General features: G+C 41.1%; 1 protein-coding gene across 1 annotated transcript in view; it reads right to left on the bottom strand.

Moving 5' to 3' along the window:
- The window catches only part of nek7 (NIMA-related kinase 7), a 60,224-nt gene that overhangs the window by 3,140 nt on the left and 38,239 nt on the right, over nt 1–18,845 (bottom strand). Inside the window, exons 7-9 of the mRNA XM_056378178.1 lie at nt 17,674–17,781; nt 11,013–11,107; nt 2,402–2,515 (exon numbers count right to left, since the gene is read on the bottom strand). Of these exons, the coding sequence (XP_056234153.1) occupies nt 2,402–2,515; nt 11,013–11,107; nt 17,674–17,781 (317 nt within the window). The remainder of the gene's footprint in view (nt 1–2,401; nt 2,516–11,012; nt 11,108–17,673; nt 17,782–18,845) is intronic.

Here is an 18,845-nt window from a genome sequence, read left to right as displayed (position 1 = left end):
ATAAAAGATGGAGAGGAAAGAAAAAAACATAACATCTACGCAAGGTCGCTATGGTAACCGTCTACCGACGGCCGCTGTTGCATGGCACCGGTTTGGACAGTTTCTCGTCAGCTGCTGTGTGTGTGTGTGTGTGTGCGTGTGCGTGTGTGTGTGTGTGCATGTGAGAGAGAGAGAGAGAGAGAGAGAGAGAGAGAGAAAGACAGTGAGAGAGTGAGAAAGTGAGAGAAAGATGCAAATTCAGACAGTCTGAGAATTAGTCCCACAGAATAGAGATGGAGGGGGGGAGAAGAGATGCAGATATGTAAAATATTCATGCGCTTCTTTGCATGGCGAGTGGGGTGGGGGAGTGTCAGGTGGAGGGATGGGGGGAGTGGGAGCTAGTGAAAGGAGGTGTGGGGGGGAGCATAGATGGAGATGGTTAAATGACACAACAAAGATGAGCAGCTGACAGTTTGCTGCCGATCCTTCAGGAGCATTGTTTACATCCAGACAGGCGCTGCAGGCACCCCCCTCATCTCCATCTCTCCATCGCCCTGTCTCTCGCTCTATCATTCCCTCTCTCTTTCGCTTTGTCTCCCTTTCTCCTGGATGGGGGTGACATGTGGGGCAACGCAGAAGCGCAGCGTGGTGTGTGTGTGTGTGTGTGTGTGTGTGTGTGTGTGTGTGTGTATGTGTGTGGAGAGGGAGCTCTTGTAACAAATATACACTTGCACAATTGCTCTTCCATTTACAAAAACACCACATAGACACCACAGAGGCTTGAAACACCTCACAATTAGCCTTTATCAGCCTAATGAAGTAAATACCACAGTATAATAAAAGTCTGGATCTGCAGGGTTTAGTATTGGACTACAGAGACATGAAAAAGGATAGCCACTTAAAATTAGCCACTGTGGACTTTGCATATGCAGATACACTGATAGTAGAGTGGAAGGCATAGACATAAAGGACACAATAGGTTGGCACTTTCATGCTCTGAGGACCCTAACAGTATTTCTCCAGGTATCCTAGATTTCCACGCAGCCATTTACTTCCATTTATTTCCATGTGGGAATAAATGGGAACCATTATATCAAAGATGCAGTTGTAATGCTTACTTGATGTATACTGTCACGGATTACACAATTCAAGCAGGTTTCATTAGACCACTGTGCAGACTGAATTCATTTTAAAAAGCTGTGATCTGAAGTTTATGTCATTTAGAGCTAAAATAATTTGGTAAATTACTCAATTAATTTATGAAATTTACAAGAAATGTATTCTGCAATGATATTGATAATTGATTAATCATGGATTGATTGTTACAGTGAAAAAATGTCATGGTTCCAGGCTCTCAAATGTGAGGTTGTGCTGGTTTTTCTCTATTTTATATCACTGTAACCTGAATATGGGCTTTGGATTCTTTATTAGAGAAAAAAAAATATCTGAAGATGGAACAGTGGGCTGAGCCCCCTCTATAATCTGAAATTTGATAGACATAACAACTAATCAAAAAAGTAGCAATAATAATAATTTATAATGAAAATATTTATAAGTTGCATCCTTGATCTCATTTTTACTTAAAAAGGTAAAACCACTGGCATGGTTCTTTAAACAGATGAGATATGAGGGCATGAGTCCTGCTTTATAATGGAAACTTTGCGGTAACTGTAACTATCAAGCAAATGCAACAACTCACAAAGCTTTACAGTGCCCATCACAGTGACAGTGTTTAATGAATCCAATACTTGCAGTTTATGTGCGTGTGTGCCTATAAGTCAGTGTCTGAGTTTTTGCGTGTGTGTACACTTGACTTAATTTATAAAAAAAAACAAAAAAAGGCAGAAATGTCTAAGAAAAAAAATGCCACCCACACAAAGAGGGCATGCAACACAAAGCCATGCACATTCATACACGTCATCAGCAATCAGCAATAATGCAATTTTTAACCGCAGCCCGACTACATTACATTTTTGTGCATGGATAAGTCTACGCAGAATTACAGCAGATGATTTAACATTTAGTCAGGGAAACATGACTCTCCAGCCCATTTAGTCTCACCCCACTCTGTAGCATGGCCAGATGCTTTTGATATGTGCATTTAATTTTCAAACGGTTAAAATCATAGCCAGTCTTTTGATCACAGAGTAATATCATAGCTCAGACAGTTGGGTGGATTACACTTACATATAAAAAATAACTTTAATAGTCAGAACAAGTAACAATCAGCGAACTGGCACAGAGAAAGAGGGACTGGCCACTGCTGCTTAAAATAGTAGAGCACTTAAAAAAAGTTAAATATTTCTACCATTTCTTTTAAAGGAGTTGAGGAGTAGAAACAATCATGAGCCCTTTTAAACACTGAGCAGGTCTAAGTCTACTTTGTGCCATAGCAGTAAAATGCAGCTGAGACAGTACTCACCTCCTCCGAGTAGTGATCTGAGGGAAGAGGGGGGTAGTCACACTGTTCTATCTTCTTACAAAGGGAGTAAAGGTTCATCTTATCCCCATAGAACGGGCTCTGCAGGGCTGCCATCTGAAATATAAAGATATGAGGAAAAAGGAATATGGAGAGGGAAAAAGGGGAAAGGACAAGAGGACAGGGTTTGAGAGGGCAAAGTAAAAACTTGAAGCACTCAATCAAATTCTCAACAAGTATTACTGTACAGTATGGTAAACATAGATCCTGCACAGTTTACTGCTATCGACATACATGATTAAAAATGGATTGGGTGTGAGAGACAGATAAAGCGGGACAACAAGTCAATATGTGTAAAGTTGTGTGTGCATATTTAATCAGTACACAGTCATGTAAGTTTTTTTGTACTGGAATGAGCGATGGTCTGAAATTCAAGTGAACCAAAACAAAAAAAATCCATAAAAGCTTCCCTTAGCTAACGTGTGCTCCTCTAGTTTGCTGGCCCTTTCTGCTGCACTGCTTCGAAAACTTAGAGATGAAAATGAGAGGAAACAAAGATCTGAGAAAGGAAAAGTATGAGGAGAGGGGTGTAGGGATGCGATGGGAGAGAATTTTTCAGTTTGCTGGAGCAGCGAGAAAACTGTATCCTCTCCAAAACAAATGCAAGCAGGCAGAGCAGAGGGAAGGCAAATGGGAATGGTAAGGAAGAGTGGAGAGGATAAGGAGACTTTTGCTGGTGAGAGGAAATAGGTGCAGAATCCCTCCTGCCTTTCTGAGGGTAGAAAACATACCATGCCATTTTTGCCAGGCTTAGTGACTGACTCGATTCTTTTTGTTAAAACGCAAGGTGAAGACTACAGCAGAGTTGCACAACAAGCAGATTCAAAATTTCTTTCAAAATAAATACCATGTTACGCTTATGTGTTGGGCCAAATGGCACAACTGATGATGATGAGCCGTTAGGGGATGTTGAAGCTTGTTGACTTGATTTTAATTTATTTAGATCAGAATATTACATAGGAATTGTGTTGAATTCAGTGTAAACCTAACATGATATCATAGGAATTTTTATCAGGTATTACTGGGCAAAAGTTGTCCTATACAAAAATTTGCACAAATGAATGGAATGGGAAAGTGGTCTCAGATTTTTGGATCCCACTGTATATGAGCACCATACACAGAATCAATATTCTAGTTTCATGCCCTGGACCTGTTTTAGTATGAGGTTAACTTGAAAAGTTGCTTTTCTTCTGTGTGACTTCCAGAAGAAAGGGAGCATCTTCTGGACCAATGTGAACCAGGATCCAGGTCCATTAATGGACAATCAGTCAGTGCTCATAGGTTTCAGTTTCTGTTTTCCTCACAGGCTCCTATCTGTAGGTTGAGTATGCCTGCCTTAGTTTTGTTTAAGTCATCAGACATTTTCCAACTTGAATGTGATCTTGATAACCGTTTTTAAACTTCAGGTGTGTGGATTGATAAGAGAAATGGTGGCAAATTTGGCTAAGGAGCATGCATTGCTGTAAAAAGACAAGATAAAGAAGTTTATCATGGGCAAAAAAAATTGTTAAACATTATTTTAACTTGTTTTGTTTTTTTAGTTGTCCCTACATCATTACTGGACAATGGACAGTATGTGTTTGACAGCCTGCTAATTGGTAGTGTGAAAGTAGATGAGCACAACATCTCCACATACGAATCCAAATGGAATCGCTCCATACAGAATACAGCAGGTCAGTGTGAATGTGCCACCCTCCACAATATCAGGCACCATAAACACAACATTTCTGCGTAAACAAGACCGTAAGGGAAAAAGGTGCAGAATAACAGAAGCTGTCTTCTAGTATATGAACATTTTTACAGCAACCAGGGACAACACCAGGTGACTGTTTGAGGAGGCTGCTTCCAGAATAATAAAAAAAATGTTATTGGTCAATTCCTCTTCATTAGCTCACCTGTAATGTCACAAGAACTACTACAAAAAAAATCTTGCCAAGTGAGGAATTTCTCACTTTGCTGCCTGTAGCTATGCGACTAACCAATTGATACTGCCCAAGAAGTGCCAAGCACATCACCAATTTGTAAGCGGCTTTTTCATTTTAGTCTTCACTGCAAAATGAGTCAAACATTGATGGTGCAGTGTCAAAAAAGTTTTCGTTCCCTATCGGGCAGGTTTTCACAGAGTCTCTGTCACAGCTTACAGTGAGAAGTCAAGATGCCGACAGCAGAACCTCAGTGGTCTCTCTCTCTCTCTGACATAATTCACTATTACTAACTCATCCACTCTCTTAATCACTCACATTAATACCATACATCCAAACAGAAACACATGTGAACATTATGTAAAGAGGATCTCCCTCTCTCTCTTTCTCCTTGGGACGCCCTTCTCCCTCTGCTCCAACGATTACTACTGAGACTGGCACAGCAGGTGGTTGACAGTGATGAGATGTGTGTGGAAATGCATATTCCTGTGTGTGTCAGCAATGATGCACTTCCATTAGTAACAAAGGCTCATATCTCTAACCTAAGATTTCACATTTGATGGTACAATGATTAAGAGACAAAACCAGATACAGCGCATGGATAAATGTGCATGCAGTAATGGTACATTCTTAAAAAACAAATCTGGATTAACATATATGGTATCTCCAGAGGCACAGTGCCAGTGTTTCAGAGACAACTTCAAGCAAAAAAACTATAATACAATAAATAAACTTGAAATGAATCGACAGCGGTGATATACTGCCAACATGTTCCTGATAATGTGGAAGAAACAACTGGACTTTTCACACTTTCCCTGTAAAATGATTGACCTTCATTATTGAAGATAACAACAGCTGCAGCAATATTAAAATAACAATTAGAAATTGAACTTAACTGTCTAAACCTCCAGCAATTAAATCGCTAGCTAATTGGCCATTCACTGCAGCTTATCAATACATCATTAGAGCAGTGAGACCAAAAAACTTCACATCATTCACATTTGCCACTAAGGTCAACAGACATCTTGCACTTCATTTCAGAAACTAATCACTTTCCAACAACCACACTTAAGAGCTTTAAAAATGCGAAAAGCAGACAGCAATGCCAGGTGGACTCAAAGAGGGAAAAACAAACTCAGATTCAGACCTTGTTGGCTTTCTTTCAAAGGGGAATGAGTCAGTTCATAGTGCCCATGTCTGCAAAAAAATAAAAAAATGCTGACGACTTGCTGTAAAAGTTTACTTCAATGTCTTAGAAAGGACCATGTGGAAAAACAATCTTAACTGCTTTATAACAAATGTACATGCACGATTTACTACTGGAGGTAGTGTGTATGTTTGCAGAGTTGTGTGTAAGGGCTAGATAGTGCTTCCGAAAAGAAAATATTTCTCAGTAAGTAAAAGAAAAAGAGGGGGAGACAGAAACAGACAGACGAGAAGAAAACCAGCCAGCTACAGACACCAGGAGGCAAAGGGTTAAACAAGACCCCATCGTATTTTCATGCATCTTCTGCTTTTGACAGATGAAAAATGTCAACTGTCCTGTTTGTATTTGGGAGTTTTTGCACTATTCATCTGCTTCATTAGTGCCTGCTGCTCCTAGCCCCTGACAGCTGCCGGCCCCCTGCTCTCTCTCACACACACACACACACACATATATATGTACACACATACACATATACAAGCGTAAAGACGCATGCCCCCCCAGCCACACACACACTCCTTTTTTCAGACTGTGTCGTCGCAGTGGGTTAGATGATTGACTCACTCTCTGACCTCTGAGTCCCTGGTGTGTGAATGTGAGACTGTGTGTGTGTCTGTGTGTGTATGGTTCATTGATATTCGAAAGACATACAATGCACACGCATGCCTGCTGTCTGTCTGAGGGGTGTGAGCTGCTGGTGGCAGAACACGCGCACGCACACACGCGCACACACACGCGCACACACACACACACACACGCGCGCGCGCGCACGCACGCACACACACACACACACACACACACACACACAACACACACACACACCACACACACACACACAACACACACACACACACACACACACACACACACACACACACACACACTCTTTTGTTCCTCAGCTCATCTTCAGCTGGCCAGGTTGTGCCCTCCTCAGCCCAGGCATGTAAAGCCAGCATATCTCTCCGTGTAAAATGTCTGGATGGGGTCTTCCAGTTTAATTAACACTGATCCAGCTCTCTCTCTCTCTCTCTCTCTCTCTCTCTCTCTCTCTCTCTCTCTCTCTCTCTCTCTCTCTCCCTGTACACCAATTAAAAAGAGCTGCGAGAGGCTCTCTCTCCCCCCCCTTATCCCTGGAGCCCTGCAGCCTGGGACCAAAGGGCTTCTCACAAGTTCTCACTTACTCATTTATAAACATACATACAATTATAGGCATATGCCACATCAAAATAAACACCTAAATGTTAATACACACAAGCAAAACACATGTATATTTTGTATATTTACTCTCTTGCTCTCTCTCTTTCTCTCACTCACTCGCACGCATACATGCGCGCGCACACACACACACACACACACACACACGCACGCACACACGCACACACGCACACAACTGTAAAAGTGAGGAAAGCATGACTTTTTTATGTTCTCACTGGCCTTTCATGTGGCTTTATGATGATATATTAATCAAGGCAATAAGTCACAGCGTAGGGACAGTCATTAAAAATATACCTACACCCAGTAGAGTCATCACCCCTCTATTTCAACACACTAAAAAGGGAAGAAGGAATGAAGAAAAGGCAAGAAGAAGAAGAACAGACGCATGAGCTTAAAGAGCCAGATTGTTCCAGGGAGCTGAACTTTTGAGGAAAACTGACAAAAAGTGTGTTGTAATGTCCCTATCTAAACTGAATGTTGGTATTTGAAGTGTGAAATCTAAAGGAAAAATTTAACATGTTGGGAAATATGCTTATGAGTTAAGTGATTGAAAGATTGATATCAGTCTATCTGTCAGTTAAATATGAAGCTACCTAGCTAGCTAAAGTAGGGGTAAACAGCTCCATCCAAAGGTAACAAAGTCTGTCTATCAGCCCCTGTAAATTTCACTAATTAAAACAAACTGCAAATTTGATAATTTCTGGTTATTAGTTTCATATTTAATGGACAAATATGAGAGTGGTCTTGGTCGTCTCATTTTACTCCCAGCAAGAGGTCAAAGAAGTGTGTTTTCCAGAATATCAAAGTATACCTTCAAATAGTCTACCAACTTTTGAGTTTGAAGATTTTAAAAAACGGTCATGAAATGAGCTTAGAAAGTTTTCAATTGAGTTGAATGTTCTATTGCTAAATGTTATTAATGCTTTAAGCAGAAAATAAGAATTTCTCTAGGGTAAGAAGGAGAGTGTGGATAAATAAGACAGGTTAGGGATCAACAAATGTATCTAATGGTAAAAAGATCTGCGATACTGTCCACAAATGGGCTAGGTTTTCTATTGGATATGTCACAGCCAGATACTGGAATTGGTATGAGACACGTGTGTGTTAACGTGTCAAAAAAAGAGCCACACAGTATGAAAAAGGTTTAAGGATACTCAGTCTCTGTTTGCAAGATCCTCACTTTAAAAAACATATAGCGAGCTAGCCACAGGGGCAACTCATCACATGCAAATGCCAGCTGCTGAGAACCCTGCATTTTTCGGCCTCATAAAACCAACAGCAAAACAAGAGGGGAGGGACAGGAATGAGGCAGGAAGCACGAGACATGGGCACAGTCAGAGGTATGGATGGCTGAGCTCCATACAGGAAGGAGACACATTCCTGTAAAGTTTTTCAATATATTCTCCTCCTCTGCTAACCTTTATACAACCACAACACATCTGTACAAGCGGGAGACCAAGAGTGTGTGTGTGTGTAAAATGCATCTTTTTATACAGAGCACAGTGCGTGAGAATTACTCATGCAAATATGAAGTGGTTTTCTCTGTGAGAAAAAGGAGAGAGCACTAGGAGACTGCGATCTCATTGACTGGCATGTGACCAAACCCCTTCGTTACTTTCCAGGTCGCCGTAGGAGACAACCCTGATGAGTGCGGCATCCCTGTTTACCACAGTGAGGGGGTTTAGGTGAGGGGGCACAGAGCAGGGTCAGGGGATGTAATGAGTTTGGACGCGAGGAGAAAGGGATCAAACAGAATGGGAGATGAAGATAGACGCAGATACAATGACCAGATATTGACAGATTGGCCCTTCGGACCCTAACCCAACCCCAAGGCACAAGAATCAAAAATGCAGGTTCTCTCAAATGGAGCAGTTTCACACATAAGGAACCAAACTCCCTTGGATACAAGCACACATAATCATGATTGCACACACACAAACCCCAACACACAAAACCTCAGCCCCTACTGTATGTCCAGAGCGAAATCAATGAGTACCAAAGGGATCAGGCGTGGATTTCTATGTGAATTTCTTATGCCTGAAGGTTAAGTGAGGAAAAGGGAGGCATGCAGAGGGGAACGTTGCAGAGGGGAGGAGAACAGAGCAAAGAGGAGTGAAGGAGAGTTTGGGAGAGAAAGAGGTAAGTTTCCTGACACCAAATGTACTGTGGAGCCCTCTTACCAAGAAGTTGGAAGGCAAGGGTCTGTTCTTCAAAGAGAATATGCATGACGTGGTGAGCACTCCTCTGGTAACAATAAGACTGTAAAATCTTTATCTCCACAGGCTGCTTGCATGGCTCACCTTGACCTGATGGTTGGAGTTCTGTCTCTGCTCTTGTACCTGCAGTACTTTCTCTCTGAACGAACACCCCCCCCCCTTCTCTTCGCTCCAGCAATCTATAACCCTGCTCTCGCTATTTGTTATTTCCCCCTTCCATTTCTCCCCCTCTGCTCTCTCCTTCTCTCTAGCCTTCTATCTCCTCTTTCCATTTGGTCTCTCTTAAGACTTGCACTGCCTATGCCCTTACCCTTCTCTAGCTTCCTATACTGTACCAATATACAGTAGATTCCTAAACTTTTTCACCTTATATCTTTATTCCCTGTCTTTTGACCTCCTCGGGGAGCAATAGGTCTCCCTTTGTCTTTTCACTTTTGCTCTCTAGCTCTCTCCTTCCCTCTCCTCGTCTCTGGTCCCCATCTTATTTCTCAGTGTTTAGTCTAGACTGTGACCCCTAGCAGTTCTCCTAAGGGTGAAAGGTACAAAAGATCAATGTGCTGCACCCCAACTGAAACTGTGAAACAATCAATGCTCAGGCTGCACATGCGGTACTATGACAATTTCAAAAGGAACACCTTCCTTAGATCAATATTTAAAGAATTTAGAAAACGTCACTATGGACAGAATCTTCAATTGCAACCAAGCCAATAGTTTGATGTTTAAAAAATCTCAAGAATGTAGAAATTTTGTGAATGCGTAAACACTGTGTCCAAATGTATGGAAATTGATATCACTGTTAGTTTATAACTACATCTTGATCATAAAATACCTAAGCCTGACTCAATGAAAACTAAGTCCGACTCATGCTAACAAAATGAACCACACCTAAATGACCTTAATCAAACAAAACTGTTCAGTGCTTGTGTGGTTATGCAATTGTGATACCTACAGAAACTATGCAATAGGAGCAATAAAACCCAGCAATCTGTTTTTTATTAACAGTAAAAGTAGCATCCTCTGTGTAAACACGCACATACAACAGACATAAGAAGTAAAAAAACAGAACGTGACCTACAGCCCCACTGCTCTCAGCCAACCACAGCCGCACATTACCCCAGTGCATTGTGGGGAACTAATTAACATGAAGGACTGTGGTCTCTGAGCAACCATGACCTGCAAGCTGAGCTGAAACTTCTTCCTTGCGTTATCTCCACCTCTATGCCTGAGGCAATGTAGAGAAGGTGCAGTCACTGGTGCGTTGAAATGCAGCCCAAGTGATCAGCAACTCAGGGGAGTTAGGAGAGAGGAGGGGAGGGAAATGTGAGCGTTTCCTTGGCCAACAGTGTGTCAGAATTTGTGCCTGTCTGTTTGTATTCGGTGCACGTGAAGGTTGGCAAGGTGAAAAATCAGATTGACTGCTATCACTCATGTCTATCATTGTTCTGCTCCCAACTCTTTCCTCTTTGTTCCCTCTGCTGTGCTCTCCTCCCGGGGTTGTCTCCACTCAGTGTGGTCTACAGCCCTGTGGTGTTTTGCTCCTGACTAATCAAACTAGTCAGTGTCACTGGGCGGCTTTATCTAAAACACATGGGCATGTCAGTTCCCTTCACTCACCAGCTTTGCAACATTTAGCAGGTTCCTTGGCTAAAGGACATTAACTCAGAGTCTTAAGGCTTCAGCTCAGCCAAGCCACAGGGAGAGAAGTGAGTGGCACGAGGTATAAGAGGTAAAGAAATATGACATACCATTTACATTTATAATTAATCTGTAGTAAAAGAGTGGGCAGTTATAGTTTGCATGTCTAGTGAGACTCGTTAATACAGCATAAAAATGTGGGTAAGTATAATTATTTGTATATATTTTCTTACAGTACTTTATTATAAGTTGGATTGAGGATGGCTTGTTTGTTCATGTGTGTGTCTCAGCCATTGTGTTCTCACGTCACTCCCACAGTCGACTGCAGGGTGACAGTGTGTGCACATATTCCCATAGTTTACCTCGTAGAGCAGGCATCCTAGCGACCAGATGTCAGATTTGAAGTTGTATCCGTTTTCATGTATCCTCTCCGGTGACATGTAGTAAGGAGTACCCACTGGAACACGGGGGGGCAGAAGGAGATAGACAGAGGCAGAAATGAGAACAGGACAAAAAGAGAGAGTGAGTGCTAACATTTTGCATTGCAAACCCATGCTTCCCCAGTTCATCAACATCACTGACACAGTACAGAAAAAACAGGTGGGGAATGGAGGTGTTGACTCAAACTGTGACACATTCAGAGGTTGCAATACTCACCATATTTTAGCAAGAGCACATAAAAGAAAAATACAGGGAGACTTAAAAGTGGACTGCCTCTGTTAATTCTAAGTAAGATGATATTTAATAAGGTTAGATATCATCATGTAAGCCCATACAGTGAATGCAATTGTGTGAGTACCACAAAGTTGCATACATATGCACAGCAGACATACTCGCGCACACAAAATATACATGAATCAGTTTTGATTAGTGGGGTTTGGTAATGATCTGAAACAGTAGTCAGTGAATACGCCCAGGGAGCAGTGGCGGAGCCTTAAAAGTTGGCCAGTTCCTGGTTCTGCTTTTGAAACTCAAGAATCACAAACTGCCATGGGGACTGGCAGACCTCCAAAGAATCAGATCTTCACCCAACTGGGCACAAAGAGGAACCACAGCTCAACATCACATCCATAACACACTGCAGGAAGCTTTGGAGATTTGCTGCTTTCTTAGCTGAATGTGACTGGCTGCTTTTTTTCATTAGCTTTCTGTTTATTGTGATTTCCCATGTAAAAGTCTATCAAGCACATCCAGCAGAGGTTTCATATTAATCACATATGGTTAAAGGATGGAAATTTTACCAGGCCTTTAACCTGTGCTGAGCAGCTCTCAGACTCTGCTCGTTCCAAATCTTCTCTAGCAAATGTGTGAATGAAAGGCTTACTATATATGAAGACGACAGCTACACAGGCTCCTCCATCAGTAGCACTGCTGCATATGACTGTGTGTAGTCTGTGTGTAGCTTGTGCTTTAAATGTCAAAATAATCAACACCTTCTTGCTTTCCTCTTGGGACACATGCTGATTATTAATCTTTAATACTGAAATAATTGATTATTATAATTAACAATTATATTTAAACTGTTTAAGTGACATTAACTGAATTCCAAGTCTTAATACTTTAATTTGCTTCTTGTTTGAAACACAGTGCAACTAGTGTTCTCTAAACGGGGCTTTGTCCAGTTCCGCATCATGGGGGAGTTTTCAGGTTCTTAGTCTAATCTAACATCACAGCTAATTTTGCTTCCTTCCTCTAAAGTTGAGAGTGTACACATTAACGAAAGGCTTGTGAAGTAATTAGTGCATTTAAATCTTAAATAATACTAAACACCACAGGATGAAAGGGAAAACTGGGGAACCCTTTCCATAGATCTTAAACCAGTTTAAACAAGAATTTCATTGAAAAAGCTAAATTCAATGCAATGTAATTTTTTCAAAATTTTATTTCTTTACATATAGAAAATCGTGGAGAATTGTGTGTTTTTCTTTTCTTTTTTTTTTCAAACACAGTCTTCCCCCTATACTCAATGTGCAGGAATGAGGAAGAGTTTTTATAGAGGGCAACTGGTAGTTGTTGAGTGTAAAATACGCACAAACAGTTGAAGTGAGCTGGGTAGGTTAGAACAGCTCTCAAATGGAAAGAACCCAGGAGAAAAAGTCGGCTTGCTCCTGCAAGGAAGGAAAAAGCCAGAACTGCACACTTGCACACTGTACTCATGTACTCACATGTGCGAGCAATCACACACACAGGCTCGCACACATACACACACACAAACTCTCCAGAGCCATTCTGCACATTAACAGGTCGGAGGAAACTCAACTGATGTAATTGCAATTAATAAAACTATTACAGAGGGGGATATTAGATTTGAAGTCTATGGGAACTGTAATGAAAGCTAGCACTTTTAATTTTGGTGCACATCTAATTGGGTTGAGAAAACACGCTTTTATCTTAAATGTGCGGTTTTGAATAATGAAGTGTTACCTGTCATTCCAAAAATAATCAGCATCTGCACAGGCAGAAGCAAGAGAGAGCACGTAGAAGAATAAACAGGGGACTAGGGATTGCTGTTTTAATTGGTCATCAGGTTGGTACTGTGGTTTGTGTGTGTGTGTGTGTGTGTGTGTGGTGTGTGTGTGTGTGTGTGTGTGTGTGTGTGAGCTGTGAGGTCTCATGGTGCGGTCTGAACAAGCTCCCCTAACATTCATTATTAGTTGATTAAAAAGAATCAGCCTCTCTTATGCTAATAGTTGCATAAAAAAAAGGCAGCAGCGCTGGGCCCAGGCTCCTTCAGCATGCTAAATTAAGGGCACATTACTTATTCATGCAAATAAATTGAAAGTCATGTTGGGATTGATTTCCATTATTGTGAATGGCTATGACAACACTTTATTCTCTGTGTAACAGGGTAAGCGTTGTTGTATAGGAGGTGAGATGCTATCCAGCATAAAGAGCCCTCTTCTAAGACCCTGCTGAATGTGCCATAAAATGAACCCAAACCTGTGTCTTTTTAATACAATTACTGATTTGAGTGAACAGACTTGGCGCAATTTCCTTTAAACCTAAAGCTTTAAACGGACCTTTTAAATGCAGTGAAGTATTTCTTGGAGAGTACCCATTAATGGTGTAAGCCTTCTCTAATCTGTGCTATTACCAGTTTTATATTTCTGTGTTTAAAACAGGGAATGAGATTGTAATGGAATCTCAAAGGATATGATTGAATTTCTCATTCAGAGCAAGGGCAGGATTTTGGAAACCACCGCTCTATTGTGTTTTAAGACCAAAGACGTAAACTTCTAGGTAGGAGCACAGCCAGAATGGACTTGATCTCATAGTTAGAGGGCATTCTCTGTATTCCCTTATATTCCCACTATGTTTTGCAAGGTTTTCTATAGGATCTTGCTGAGCCCTCACCCCCAATTTGGCTCTCTGCCTACCCCTCTTTGTTTCACAACTCGCTTGCTTGCCTTTATAAGATAACCAAGTCTTTATGTATACGTTGAAACAGTCAGTTATTTCCAACATCAGCTTCTCCGAGGTCTTGCTGCTTCGATCTTGTTCGCTATTTCTTTCTTTTCCTTTTCCTCTCTTTCCCCCAGTACTCATCGTTAACACCTTTCTCATTACAGGTGTTAATTGCAGGTATATTATACTACTTATTACTGCCAATTGGCTAGTCTCTCATTCCTCTAATGATTGCATCAGCTTTCCCCATACTACCGTTCTTTTGTTCTTTTTCTCTTTAATCCAACTCTTGCCATAACCCTGCATACCCATCCTCAGCACTGGAAAGCAGACAGTGTGTAGTAGTAGGTGTCTTTTGCATGCCTGTGTGTATTTTTGTCTTATGTCCCAGAGCATGGATAGATATGTGGCGCGCGCGCGCGTGCGTGCGTGCGTGTGCGTGTGCGTGTGTGTGTGTGTGTGTGTGTGTGTGTGTATGCATTCAGGCCCGTATGGATGTGTATGTGCGTCTCGACTTACATCTGTATAGGAGACAAAGAGTCTGTGTCTCTTAGTGTGTGCAAAAGTGTGTAAGAGACAAAAAAACTGTGTGCGCGTGTGTGTGTGTGTGACTGCAGGCTGCTGAGCAGCTGAGTTGAAAGCCTAGCCTGACAGGCTGTATGCCTGGACCTCCATCTCAGCTCCACCACCCTGCTCTTCTGTTCAGCTGGGTGGCTCGCCTCATTACAGACCCAGGCTGGCACGCGGTTGGATGTGCGAGTACATACACGCGCACACACACACATGCATATACATACAGGGCTCTTCCTCATATTTCTTTCTATCCCTCTCTCTCTCTCACTCTTGCTTTCCTTTTTCTCCTCCATTTTTTTCTGTCACATTGTCATATTCTCTCCTCTTACTCTGCTCCTCCGAACTTTTTTCTTTCTCTTCGCTTTCTTTTTTCTCCTCTTTTTTTTATGTCACTCTGTCACATTCTCTTCTCTCGCACCTGGCACACTCTGCCTTTCTTTTTCTGTTTCTTTGTCACCCATTCTTCTATTTCTTATGCTCCTTTCTTTATCTGACATATTGCTTTCTCCTCCTTCTCTTCTCACTGTGTGTGCCATCTTCTATTCTCCAACTCTCACTTTCTCACATCTCTCTCTCTCTCTCTCTCTCTCTCACCCCTTTCTCTCTGGCTAAAAGTCAAGGCACCAGAGGGAGGGACAGAGGGAAGGGGAAGTGAGGATGAGCAATATAGAGAAACAGCAGCAGGAAAGAAGGAGAGGTGACAAAGTAATAAAGAGAGGAGATCTGCTGTTTGAAACAAATCGCATGAAATGTCAAGGGGAAAGGCAGTGACAGAGGGTGGAAGAATGACGCACTCTGAATCCCTTGTCGACAGGTCATGCTAACCTGGGGACATCATCACTTTCTACAGTACAAGATCCTCTAGTGAAAACATTTTACCGACATCCTGATACAGTTATAATATTCTTAAAAGGATACAAAGTACTGTGTTCTCAAAAATATTTCATATGCTTACACAACATGCTTATTTGTGCTTATGATCTCACGGTGAATGTAACTGTTCTTAAATCAAATGTATCTATGCAAAAAGAGAATACACATGACAAGTATTCACTCTGTGCTGGAAGAAATATTACGCTGTTATCTGTGTAGATAAACAAAGCAGTTTTGATTGCTTTGGGTTAATGACTGGCGTATCCCAGTTGACCCCTCTGCTTGTGGGGCTGCCTATCCTCTGTCAGCCTAAAGAGGGTGCTGTGGACTCAACGTTTAATGAGCAATCACAGACGCTCTCACCCTGCTCTGCTTGCAATGCAGGCTGCTTAGTTGATAGGGCTTCTGTTGACCTGATCATGTGATTCACACTTTCTCAAAGGCTGGGCGGCTGCTGTACAGGGGTGGAGAATAGCGTGCTGTTTGTGGTAATAACAGCTTGATATAGGGAAGTGAGACAGTGCGAATGACAGCATTTATATTTGTCTTTTTTTTTTTTTTTTTTTTTTTTTTACATTTTCCAATCTATGAAGCAGCTAAAATTGCAAATGGGATGTTGGATAGCACCTTTGCGTAACTCAATAGGCTCAATAAGTAGAAACCAGTGTAACTACCTCCACTGCATTTTATTGTATAATACTAGACATTCAACGGCTTAGTACATTGCTAGTGAAATTACCACTATTAATTTCGTCATTATGTAATTTGTACTGTGTTATTAAGATAAAATTAGTTAACATACATGCAGGCAACAAGAAATCCCTGCTTGATTCTGTGTTTGTGCTGTTGCTAAAGTTCAACCAAATCAGAAATGACTTGTTAGATTGAACAGAAAGTTTTTCTTACCAATGACAGTTACCTATTCTTGCAATAATTTTTGTTGTCTTTATTTACCTTAGGCAGAATTTATTTTACAATTCTACAGTCCAGAAGCATGTTTCTTTTAGACTTAACAGGTACTCAGTGATAATACTCTGCTTGTGTGTTGACATTTTCACTGACACTGCTATCAAGAACAGTCTTCAGGATATGCTGTCCTCATTCTCAAGACATGTTGGTGGCTTAAAGATTATACCTTCAACAATGTCTTAATTTAATGGCTTGAACAGTAAATTACAAAGGACAGAAGACACCATTTAGTGATAACAAATTTTAGAATTTTAAGTTTTAGTGTTTTTTGATTCATTTCTCACTTCCAGTTCATAAGAATATATCCATCATGCTCTGACTCTTACATGACTTTGCAGCATATGCTCCATTATGTTAATCACCAGTGGGAAGGGCTGGTAGGTACAGACTGTTAACAAATTGTTAAGAGGTGAGCTTGTGTTTTAAACACTACGACACCCTTTAAGTGAGGTAGATGTGTGTATGTGAGTGTATGTATTTGTGTTAAAACCAGTGCCTCTTGAAAAGTGACATAAGCTACAGGTTTTTTACTAACAAGACAAAGCTTGAAGTGCTAGAAATGTCTCTATCTATTCTTTTTGAAATCCAGAATTATTGAAGTGTTATTTCACTATGTTCTTGAAGTTACCGGCTTGACTCCTAAAGATTTACACTGTAATTCCCATGGTCATTAAAACACCCTTGGCATTAAAGAATAAAGAATGAACATGTTGAACTATTCCATTTGTCAATTCATACAGTCTCAAGTTTAGCACACTTTTTTTTTTGTTCATCTCAATTATTGTGGCAATTCTGGTCCACAATTCTCACTATTTTTGAATGAAAAAAAGAGTGTTATATGATTTTATTTCCTACAAGTGACAAACACACCCATCAATGCCAACAATAACCCTGATTGTAAAGTTGGCTTGCTTGTTTTATGGCACACAGTCACAATCAGAGCTGTGTTTCGACCGACTCTGCCCAGTTTTCATCTGTGTTAGGGTTAAAGGTCAAGGCAACAGGAAGTGGCTAAGTGGCCTATGAAGAGGCTGGGCACAGCCGTGGCCAGGCAGCATGACTACATGACACATGGCTCTGGGCTCAACATGTCTAATGAAACACATCCAACATTGGGTGATTACTGGGGGCCACTATGTGTGTGTGTGTGTGTGTGTGTGTGTGTGTGTGTGTGTGTGTGTGTGTCGTAGACTTGTAAATTACCTAGCGAATGAGCGGCGGTTGTTTTGGAGCTGAAGAATCGTCCCAGTCCCAAGTCTCCTAGTTTCACTACTCCTGTGGCTGTGATGAATACATTGGCTGGCTTGATATCTGGAGACGAAAAATTGTGGAGAGGAGTCAGAAAAAGTGAAAAGAGAGGAGAGGGTATTTATGAACTGGTTGAATTTAACTCAGACTCACTGTTTCAATAGCTAATATGAATGCTATATGAGTAACATAGTAATTAAGAACCAACCTGTGGTAGGAATGTATGATGATAAACAAAAGACTGCATGTCCTCTTTGCCCAGAAAACATGTCAGCATTACAGACATAATGTCTATTATTGAAAATATTCATTTCAGTTAATGTGGGCATTAGAAAACCATTTGTGGTGCTTTTTCTAGTAAGTAAGTAACGTTAATGTGACCCGCATCAGCCTTTGAAATTTACTGCTCCCGTATAATTGTAAGCGGCTTTTGAATAGGCGGTCTCTGTTAAGTGGTCGTTAAAACGCAGAGCTCAGGGTTCATTAGTGTCCCTGTGCCCTAATCAGAGTCAGTCCAACGGAAGTACATCACCTGTAGATGTGTATGTGAGTGCAGCAGCCTATGTACATGAATCCAGGACTTGATTTGACTGGGCCCTATTGAAAGCATGTGGGGCCATAAACACTGTGTTCTCTGGTCTATGTGTTGTTTAGCACCTACACTTAAGCCTTCTGTCATATGCAACAAGGGCCTTCACACTAAAGAAAATCCATAGTGAAATACTGATTTAATGTTCCGTTTTTACTCATTTTCATTTTCTGGACTTAAGAAGACCACACTAAGTATTGCATGGTTTACTCTGTTAAGTAGGAGTTGTGTATTATCTTAATAACGGCAAACAAATATACTGCAACTTCTTGAATTTAATTTCCCTCTTAACAGACATCAACTGGTTTCAGTTCAATTTATTATGCTATTAAAAATTAAAACACAGAGACTTAAATTATGGGAGACAGATAATCCATCACACCAAACAACTTGTTCCCCTCAGTTTTTGTTCTCCTGTTTAAGGCCCAGCACCCACTAGACAATGGGACCAGTCCCAGAAAAGTTGCAGGAAAATTCTTATCACCCTCGTGCTGAAAAAAGATCAACGCACACCAAAACTTTTGAACATGTATGATCA

The sequence above is a fragment of the Seriola aureovittata genome, chromosome 6 (assembly GCF_021018895.1).
Source record: "Seriola aureovittata isolate HTS-2021-v1 ecotype China chromosome 6, ASM2101889v1, whole genome shotgun sequence".
NCBI lineage: Eukaryota > Metazoa > Chordata > Actinopteri > Carangiformes > Carangidae > Seriola > Seriola aureovittata.
Note: the sequence above shows the minus strand (reverse complement) of the source record. Positions and strands in the feature narration are given on the sequence as shown.